General features: G+C 41.2%; 1 protein-coding gene across 1 annotated transcript in view; it reads right to left on the reverse strand.

The window, feature by feature from the left end:
• Positions 1 to 10,755, reverse strand: part of dennd1b (DENN/MADD domain containing 1B) — a 92,114-nt gene extending 81,359 nt beyond the window's left edge. Inside the window, exons 1-2 of the mRNA XM_053512818.1 lie at positions 10,516 to 10,755; positions 7,400 to 7,464 (exon numbers count right to left, since the gene is read on the reverse strand). Coding sequence (XP_053368793.1) covers positions 7,400 to 7,464; positions 10,516 to 10,532 — 82 coding nt within the window. The 5' untranslated portion in view covers positions 10,533 to 10,755. The remainder of the gene's footprint in view (positions 1 to 7,399; positions 7,465 to 10,515) is intronic.
• Positions 10,756 to 11,014: the final 259 nt, after the last annotated feature.

The following is an 11,014-nucleotide window of genomic DNA, read 5'->3' on the forward strand; positions in this document are numbered from 1 at the left end:
CGCCAGACAAAGCACGCAGCAAATGCAGAAATCCGAGGCTTCTGTCTAAAGAACACACACAGCTGCTGCGGTGATGCAACGGCATGAAAAAAAGAAGGAGAGGGAAAAAACGAAAGAGAGTGAGAACGTGTGAGAGTGAAAGAGAACGTGTGTGTGTGTGTGTGAGAGAGAGAGAGAGAGAGAGAGAGAGAGAGAGAGAGAGAGAATGAGCAAATGTTCACATCCCAAGCAAATAAAATGCAACGTAACATAAGGAAAGACGGTGTCTGACAATCTGCATTCCTCATCGTGACTAAACCGAGCATCAGAAACACCGGTGAAGAAAGCTGGCTGAAAGACCGCACCAGACTTGTTCGCACTCGGACCAGCTTGCAACGTCTAATCTACACGTCCGATGTTCGCTTCATCAAAAAATCCTTTGCGAGCCGTTCTGTACCTGCTCATCGCAAAACAAAACAACGGCAGAAGTCCAGCTATAAATAAATAAATTCCTCACGAATTCCACATCATTGAGTCAGTAAACGGCAGCTCGGAAGTGGAATGAAAAAATGAAGTAATGATAATTTACATGAGTGTGCTGATGATGGAGTGTGAAGGGGATGGAAAGTTCTGACTCGATGCTGAGGGACAAATATAATAATCCGTGACCTGGACAGTAGAAGGTCGTCACCGACACAAACAACGACTAATTATATCTGCAAGTGAGAAACGCAGCTGTCGGGTCACATCTTTAAATGAGGAAGCAGAGCTCACAAACACACTTATTTTAAAGGTGCAATATATATATATATATATATATATATATATATTTATTTATTTATTTATTTATTTTTGTTGTTCCAAATTTGTATAAATAACCTGTTAAAAAAAATAATAAAAAATGATGTCGATCATCTTACAGGCCACCTAATATCCTGGAGGAGGAGCTTCAAGAACATCAGTCAAATGTCAAACCCACCTCAACATTAAAGCCTGAATCTTAAAAAAATATATATAAATAAAATTAAAAAAACATAATTTTACTTGTACCTTTAAAGTGCAAGTATTATGCAAAATGTTCATTCATGTCATTGTGAGACGTTTAGACAGGTTTCCTGTGTGGGTGTAAGGGTGTGCATGTGCGCGTGTGTGTGTGTACTTTTTCCATTTTTCATATTGACCAGGGCTTAAAAAAGCCAGTTGGCTTGATGTGACATCATATAAGCAGATCCCGCCCACTGTTTCCCCAGGTCCGCGGGGGGGCGTGGCTAAGGCATCTGAGCGTTTTTTTGTTTTTTGTTTTTTTTAAACAGGGCAGTGTAGGACACACACTTTCGGGGAGCACTGAGACCTGTGTGAACTTGTTGAGAAAATATATTCATACATAAATAGGGGACCTTTAAAACGCTGGAAGATGTTGCATCTAAAGATGCAACAGCTGGTAACAAATCACCTTGAAGATGAGTTTGAACATGATTTTAGGGAAGAGCTTTGGGAAACATGTGAAAGCTGACTTCCAGTCCAGAATGCTTGTTTGGGTTTGGATCGGAATGTGGCTAGAAATTATTGTAACGTCAAATCCATGTTAGAAACCAAATTATTTGAAACACCTTTGGGTGAAATCTGAAATCGTTTTGCTACTTTTCTTCTAAATGTGCTCGCTGAAGATCTAACCCTATCAAATCAAAGATAAACAAAGTCCTTGAGTATCATTATGTGTTATCGTTACCGCTTTATTACCGGGAGCCATTTGGATGAAAAGAGCACAGAGGACAGGTAGCATCTGTCTCCACCTACTTGCCTTGGCACAGTCAGCAACTTCTGCTAGCTTTGGCATGGGCTTGGAAAAACATCAATATGGCTCTATAAAGCCGAGCGCAGGCACGCCAGTCCGCACTCGACGAGAGCTGGCCGAGTGTGCGCCGTCTAACCTTACAGCTGGAAACAAAAAAAAAAAAAACGAGAGCCTATTATTTTTCTGCCTGGGCTATAAAAGTGTCACGGCGTTACACAGTTCCCAATAATTTACTCGTAATAAAGGCATAATGAAAGCACGGTCTCAGAAGGCTGCTTTGTTCCAGGAGCGAGTCGGTGATTTTGGGAGAAAACGGCAGCATTAACAAAGCTAACGCCTCGTACTGATGGTTACACGACGACAGGCCGTGGTGTCTTGTTTATCGCTGTTATGGCGAGAGAAACAGGAACTAAAACAAACCTATAAATGAATAAAAAGTTTGACTTTGTATTAAAGTGCAATTGTGTGACATGCTTGCTTTACAGATGAGTTGCATTACAAAATGATTGTTTTTTTTTTTTTTTTTTGGTTAGTTAATTTTCTTTCCCGTCACAGCACACCACATGGCGGTTTATTCATAACACAATCGCACCAGTTCAAAGATCTGAGCAGCAGCATTCACATAACCCCACGTGCCCTGGATAAAGCCGTACAGCCGCACAACCACTGCTGACGTAAAGTACTGCATCTTACACCGGTGATTTGTTTTTGGGGTTTTTTCGCCCTTGAATTAAACTCAAAAGAAATGCTTTAGCATACAGTACGTTTCCTACTTCTCTCTTCCTGAAGTGTTTTTTGGATGACATGTCAGTTTAATCGTCGTTCGGTCCTGAACTGGCGTCACTGCAGTCCTGAGAGCCGGGGTCAGGAAATGAGACTAACCTCAGCCGATGATAAGGGAAGTGGTCTTCAACTAGCCTACATACGCGAGACGTGAGCGTTTCGTGTCAGGGACTGGACGAGCAGCGCTTTCCTCTTTCGGTTAGTGCGACCGTTGCTCTAGTGGGCCTCAATAGCAACGAAAAAAAAAACACACACACATGATGCAATTCGTGCATCACAATAACCTGCTTATAGATATACTCTAGATATAATCTTTCACTTTCCATCTGTGTGTTAGTCTTCTGATCCAACTCGTTCATCTCGTCCCTCGTGCCCTCAGACGGGGGTCTCTACTGCATAAATAGATCCATAAACGAACACCATGAGAGGTTACCCGATACAAGAGTCAGACGGAGCATCAGCAGGTTCAGATGAACAAGAAGACCTCTTCTAAAAATAAGTCATGAGTCTTCAGTTGAAAATGTCACCTAACCATCACCTGCTCTAACGTAGTGCACCGCACCAGGACAAAGCAATAACAGTGTGGTGTGACGCGGAGGGATGCGGTGTGCAAGCAGGCCGAGGGCCACAACATTTTTGTTCTCACCTACGTTACAGCTCTCATTCCTTCTCTCTCTCTCTCTCTGTCTCACACATTTATTTAGATTATAAACCACGTTGCTGTGAAGTCCCCCGTTACTATAGAGACATTTACTTATACAGAACGACTGCACTAATATTATAAAAAGTATACATATGCATATATTTGTGTATTTATGAATGTACTGTATAAAGTTTGTAGTTTTATGATTTGATGATTATAATGTAGTGTTACTGTTACTTGTTTTTAGGGTAAGATTTTATATATACTGTATATACGGTACTGTGTGTATATACTGTGTGTACTGTGTGTATATACTGTATTGTGTGTATATATATATATATATATATATATATATATATATATATATATATATATATATATATATATACACACTGTATCCTATATTGGACGTTTCGGACTGCGTTCCTCTGACCAATCAGATACAAGCGTTATAAAATAAAACATCAGTTACACGGACGGTTCTCAGCAATTCATCTCTCACTTTCTAAAGGTAATGGTTCAAACATAAAAAACAACAAAACAAAGTTTAATAAAGTTACATTAAACTTACTCTTAATCAACAGGTGGACTCATCGGTGAGCGCCCTGAGCTAATGGAATGAGCTCACTGCATGTCTGGATCACTATTTATTTATTTATTTATTTATTTATTAGCCGTTGCCTGGACGATGGAGAAATTAAAAAAAAAAAAGAAAAAAAGAAAGAAAAATCTCCTTCCTACAGACTTTTTTTATTATTTAATAAGACAAATTAATTAGTCTTGACTGCTGACAGACAGAGGCGCACACACACACACACACACTTACAGATATGTGGGAACTCACACAAACCTGAACAGACAGCTCTCGTGCTAGCATGACATCCACAAACCTCACTACTTAGGTAAAAAAAAATTGAGAAACTAAATTTAAAGTTAAAATCGTTTGCGTGAGACACTGAGGACGGGACTCCGACTCGGAGCAGAAACGTTCTGATGATGGAACCTTCGAGAATCCCACTCAACTCTGTGCACTAACTCACTACACATGATGACTTTTCAGACCACGGTGCTTCTGAAGTTCTTAAGTCATGCACGATAAGAGCTGCAGAGACATCTGTCGCATAAATGACATGGACAAACTTGTTCAAATTTATACACCACTGCCAGGTAAAGTGGCAAACCGGTGACACCATCATGGGCACACAAGGCTCACCCACGCCCGATCCAACAGAAAAGCCAATTCTGGCCATGATAGAAAGGCACCAGAACAGTGCACCACGGCCCACTGCACGAGGCCCACAGGAAAAGACTTGATGGCTGTTGACCCCGCCTCCAAACTCCTCAGATCTCAATCCAATCGAGTCCCCATGGGATGTGCCAGACAAACAAATCCGATCCATGTAGGCCCCACCCTGGAACACCCAAAGAATCTGCTCCCGACACCACCAAAGGGCCACGCCCCCAGGAGGGGCCAGAGCGGCCCAGATGGCACAGGGGGAACCTAAAACCTTGGGTGGTTTTTAATACTATGGCTGCTTGGTCTGCTTTATACGATGGAAGTCTAAGACTAATCATTAACACGCGTGATATTTAACATGTGGTAGTTTTGTTGTGATTTTTTTGTTTGTTTGTTTTATATGTGTTATTAACTTCAAAATGTGGTGACTATATAATAAATAATGATATACTTCAAAATAATTAATTATTTATAAACAATAATGGGTAACTAAAAACGGCTTAAAGGTGCAGATTTATTTGTATATTTTTTTAAACTTGGAAATCCTGTGGCCTCCTGTTTGTGGTGAAATAAAACACTAAACAGCCGATCATGTGATCATGTGACGTTCCTTATAACTCCAGTATCAATATATGAAAGTTAAATAAACCAAAATATGGTCCAGTTTTTTTTTCCCCCAGAACAAAACAAAAGCGTGTGGACGATTTATTTATGTTGATGTAAAAAGAGAAGAAAGAAAAGAAAAAAAAAAACCTCACACCATAATCCTACAGTGAGTCCTCAGTCGGTGTAACTGGATACCACAGACTGTATGAGGGAACGGGACACACCCTCCGTGACATCACGGTTTTGAGGCTCAACTCCGGGAGCTATTTCCGTCTCCACCTTGGCAGGAGCTGGCGTCGCTTAAATCCCAGTAAATCCATAACTGGGCACGATGATCAGAGCCTGACTGCCGTTTGGAACCTCAGTTACCACAAGCTAGCTAGCTTAGCTTTACCCTAGCTAAAAGTCTAGTTATTCATTTGCTAAAACATTTGACTGAACTCTATACGGCGTCCCGTGTCGACTCCTGCACTTCTTGTCGATTCCAGTTTGCTGGTTAAAAGTGATGCACAGCAGACGGTTAGCGGTTTGACACCTGCGATGAAACTGTTACTTTAAATCAGCCACACCTCTACTGTATGGCTTAATGCAACTGTAACTGGTGAGTTACATAAAAAAATAACACTCCCTGTTTATGACAGGTGTCATAAACAGGAAATCTACATATAGACACCAAAACAGTTTTTTGTACCTTTTTACGTGAGGCTATATGGGAAGTGACTCACTTTCCTAGTGGCCATTTGAGGAACTGCATAGTTTAGTTCGAACTGCTCTAGGAACAGAGTTTAAAAAGAAATAGCTAAAAATAATGATGATAATGAGACACCCTGACGTAGAGTAGCACACAGCCTTACTGTTCATTTTGTAAAAATTTTATTTTAGCTGTCAAACCAGGCGGTGTTGTGGTTAGCACTGTCGCTTTGCACCTTCAGAGTCCGGGTTCGATTCCTGTCTGGGTTCCAACCGGCCAGGCTCGATTCCCGTGTCTGTGTGCATGGAGTTTGTATGTTCTCCCCGTGCTTGGTGGGTTTCCTCCCACAGTCCACAGATATGCAGGTTAGGCTAATTGGTGTTCTCAAATTGCCCATATATGTGAATGTATGTGTGTATACCCCGCCTTGTGCCCTAAGTCTCCTGGGATAGGCTCCAGGCCCCCGTGACCCTTATTACAGGATAAAGCGGTAATGATGGTGAGTATGAGAACTATTTAGTCCAGAAAATTTATGAATGAATGAAAAATATCCAGACAGCCCCAAAATTACTGTCACATGATCTTATATTTTTATTTACCTGGGCCTCCATCATTTATCATGAGTCATTTATCTAGTGACTCATACAATCATAATATCTTCCATGATGAAGTCCAACAAACAGTACATAGATACTTACCTATTAATCACTCACACACAAAATAACAACGTGTGGACGAATATAAATAAATGAATACAAATATGTCTACCCTGCATCTGGAAGTTCTCTAGAAACGAGTGTTTTACGTGAACTTTACACATCTGAACCTGGGCCAACAGGACAAAAGTGTTTGCTTGTCATGTAGAGAAGTTGCAAAGTAGACTCACTTCAAGGCAAACTCATTATTTGTGACCTTTACCTAAGAATAAACAAGCGAAGCCCTCGCTAAACTACTTTACATCGACAGTGAACAAAGCAGCTTCTTCATTCCTAGCGTTATTGCATTGTTATAAGATATCTGATAATAAAACCAGTCAATCGGACGCCTTCAGCAGGGATAATAAAAGACGGACACGGAGACGATGTGGGTTTTGGTGGGACAACTTCCCTCTTCTGATGTGAACATTAAATGTAAACAAGCGCTCGTTCAAACCCACACCGCGCGGTATTAAAACACACCTGTAACACACCTCAATCCTGCAGCATTAAAATGTTCCTAATACAAGAGAGACGTGTTCTTCATTTAACGCTAAAGTCACAAAGTCACAAAGTAAACCACATGAGGGTAATATCACGTTAGAGCTGGGAGAGTTTGTGGTGTAAACAGTACGTAATATGTAAGCAGCGCCGGCTCAGTAACACGTCTGCATTAATGAACCAGAAGGTTTCAAGTTTAAATGCCAACCCGGTCATACGTCCAAGTGTAGGAACATCCACGGCTCAGATACACATCTGGTGTCGTTAGTCAGATCTCTCTGGATAAAAACATATCTGTTGAATGGATCAGCGTTACACGAGAGCACGACACCATGACGGCAGATCCAGGCATGAGAACAACAAGTGCAAAATAAAACAAAACAAAAAACACCACACAGCACTCCTGTAAGTAAGCGTAAGTAATAGTAGTTCAGTAGCTAGTAAACATGTGAGTGAACTCTGTACTCACCTTCCTTTTCGGATGACGGACACGCCACCTGCAGCACCAAGTCGAACGCCCTTTCTGGGTTCTCACTAAGACAAATCACACACAAACACACACAGTAAGTAAGGCGACCTTTACGTTCGATGCAACCAAAAGTATGTGGACACCTGAATATCAAACATCATATTACAAAACCATAGATCTTAACATTAATAACAGTCACTTGTTATAATCTTCTAGGAAAGATTTCCTCTAGATTTTGAAGCACGCCTGTCAGGATTTGTGTGTTTCTTCAGGTTTTCACTGTGGTCAAACATGGTGGAAACAGTGTGTAGAAATAATAAACACTTTTACAGGTAGTCCCCGACTTATGAACATTTGCAAATCTCTGCAGATACGAAGTAGGTGTAAATAAATCATACAGAAACGAATATAGCTCACGTGTATAGTACACTGCAGTGCACCAGATATCAGACATCAACAAGTTCACATTTTGAAATAGCTCTAGGACAAAATGAGCTCCATTCAAACGCACAGTAAACACAACAACAAGGAGCGTTGTCCCTCCCCTCCGATGTCTTGCAGGTGACTTTTAAATGAGGTCAGCTGACCACTGGGACTGGAGGTGCAGTCTTACGTGAGTATAATGAGGAACCAAAACACCAAACCTGTGTGTTTGGTTTTGTTTTACTGCTTTACACTGTATATTTGTCTCAAATGCATACAAGACTCAGTTGGAGAAACTAACAAACAAACCCAACTTACAAACATTCTTCCGGAACAAAACTCGCTTGTAAATTGGGGGCTACCTATACATGTAATGGAAAGCTGTCCACATACTTCTGGCCATTGAGTACTTATTTCTCAAATAGATGACATACAACCTTTGTCAATCCAGCTCATTAAGTCACATAATTTTTACACAGAGCGTATCAGATTGCAAACCTCAGGATCCTGAAACTTGTGGCCAGAAACGTCATTCTGAGGCTAATACTATCAGCAGTGACACTCGTAGTAGCACTTCATTCATTTGGTATTTCTTGTGGTGGTCACGGTGGAGCAAAAGCACACGCTCAGAACTGGTTTGAGAAAAATCCACTAACCATCCAAGTGCGGCGCTACAAGCAGCGTACAAGACATAACGAGGGAAAAAGATTAAAAAAAACTTAGCTATAGTCTGTAACAAGTTAAGTGCGTGTGAAATAAAAAATTAATTACAGATGTACAGCGGTTTGAAACCAAAATAACACACACCACTACTACATCAGTCCAGAGAACGTGCTTCATGAAATAAGAGGGCTTTTATTCGTCTCTCGAGTGATTCCATCAACAGACTTACGTGTGGTTTATCTGCGAAAGTGCACGCGGTGTAGCTATAATGATCTCGCAGAGCAGGTCGTTAAATCCTTCAAATGAATCCGAGATTACTTTATATAAGTAAACTTTGGTCACATTCATCCATCCAGATGAAAGATATCGAATAAAGCTAGACAGCACACACACACACACAGACGTGGAAGGAAGGACAATTAGTCCAAACTTATTTCATGAAAAGTACAATATTTAGTTCTTTTTTTTATTACTATTTATAAGATTGTGGTCAAGCACCTGCACTAGCTATATGGCCAGAAGTATATGGACACTACACCATTTTTCCTTATCAATAGTTTTAATTACATTGTATGCTGGAGAATATGCCTTACGATTCCCTTTCACTGGACCTCCAAACCTGTTCCACAACGCAGACCTCATCGCCTGATCTCACTCATGATCTCACGCCCTGAACCATAACAGATTAACACAGCCATGCTCTAAAATCCAGTGGAAAGCCTTCGCAGTTAACAGGGAAGGTATTATAACAGGAACATTAGAAACTAACTGAGGAATGGGAAACGTAATGATTAAAAATTAAAAATACAGCTGGCGCACTCTGAATTATTCACACATTTTCATCCATTTGCGGTCAAAGTAAATTATTTGCCAAGCTTGCTTAGAAACAATAATTATGTCAGACTGCGTTGGACTGGAACCCCTTTCAGTGTGTACCCCGCCTCGCACCCTAAGTCTTACGGTATAGCCTTAAACCCCCCTGAAACCCAGGATGAGACGAGTGAGTGAGTGAGTGAGTGAGTGAGTTATGGTGGATGACAGAGATACAAGCTGCTCAGTTAAGTGTTAAACTCTTTTGTATTTGAAGTGAGTTTGTATTGTTTACATGCTGCGCTTCGTTTTTAACTGAGAAAACTAACTGGATAAGGAACGGGCGACATTTAGTTAGTTATAAAACTTTTTAAGAGGTTGAAAATTCAGAGGAAAATGTAATATTGAATCGGGATATCCTCTTGAGACCCGAATGTCCTCGTGTAAGGACATGACATTTACCCCCAACTTCATTGTCTATATCCAGTATATATATTTCCCTGTGCCATCCTTATATGAGGACTGTTGGGTATAATGTCATTATTTTGCCAAACTTCTTCCTGGTTGAAAACATTGATTAGATTCCTATAGTAGTTACCAGCCACGAATAAAGAAAAACAATCTGTAGAAATTGCAATGTACACGGCAGTAGAGTCTGGGTGTCCGGAGGATGTTTATAAAACTGTGATATTTAGAGAATGGCATAGAAAGAATTAAGGTATGGTGATAATATCATATCAGGAGGTGACTGGTGATTCCCATCCCTAATATATAGATATATACAGTATATTGTTGTTGTTATTATTTATTTATTTATTTATGTTGACTCTTTCCTTGGTGGAGCATGAATTACATACACTGCTATGAAACAGGTGAGCTTTTAAAAGCCTCAGAATGTGAGTGTGAGAATGTGTAGGCTAGCTAAAGCTAACAGTTCACCTTAGACTCCTGCTAGCCTGCATGCTAACTGGGCTAGCCTGGAGCAACACCTAAACAGCTTTTTCTTTTTTTGTATTCGTTGTTATTATTAAATACGAGGCATGTCAAACATCAAACACCGCCAACTCTGACTTAATAGGGACTCGGTGTTCGAGTCGGACAGGTTTTATCAGCTGTTACGGAGTGAAAAAAAACAGCACGCAAACAACCCAAACACAGCCCCAGAGAAAGAGAGCGCGAGACAGAGCGCGAGATTAGGAAGTGAGCAGCGCGTGCCTTACCGGATTCTGCTGTCCATGGCTACAGCATCGCGGCGCGCGCGCCTCGCCTCGCCGCGCTGATCACCGTCCGAGCACCAGGGACACGTCTGTGTGCGTGCGAGCGTGCGTGCGCGCGCGTGCACTGTGTGTGTGTGTGTGTGCAGTGTGTCTGTCTACCTGGGAGACATTTCAGACCGTGTCTCCATCAGACCATAGTGTCTCTCCTGAGAAGTTGAGCTTTGCAGCGTTTCACTTCTCCTCTGCCGAGCACCAGGAAGCGACGCCAAGTGACGTCACGCAGTGTTTGACAGCAGCTCCAGGGCTTGGAGGACAAGATTCCTTCACTCACTTCCCTCTCTGTCATAGTGCCCAGTTTAACGTGCACATTTCTCATTGAACAGGAGAGCTTTGATTTAATACTCATACATTATTTATTAGTCTCACATACACAGTTTATTTTTTATCCATCTATCTAGGAACCTCTGTAGTCCAACTAAGGCCAATGGTGATTATGATGTTA

This window comes from Clarias gariepinus, chromosome 15 (assembly GCF_024256425.1).
Source record: "Clarias gariepinus isolate MV-2021 ecotype Netherlands chromosome 15, CGAR_prim_01v2, whole genome shotgun sequence".
Lineage (NCBI taxonomy): Eukaryota > Metazoa > Chordata > Actinopteri > Siluriformes > Clariidae > Clarias > Clarias gariepinus.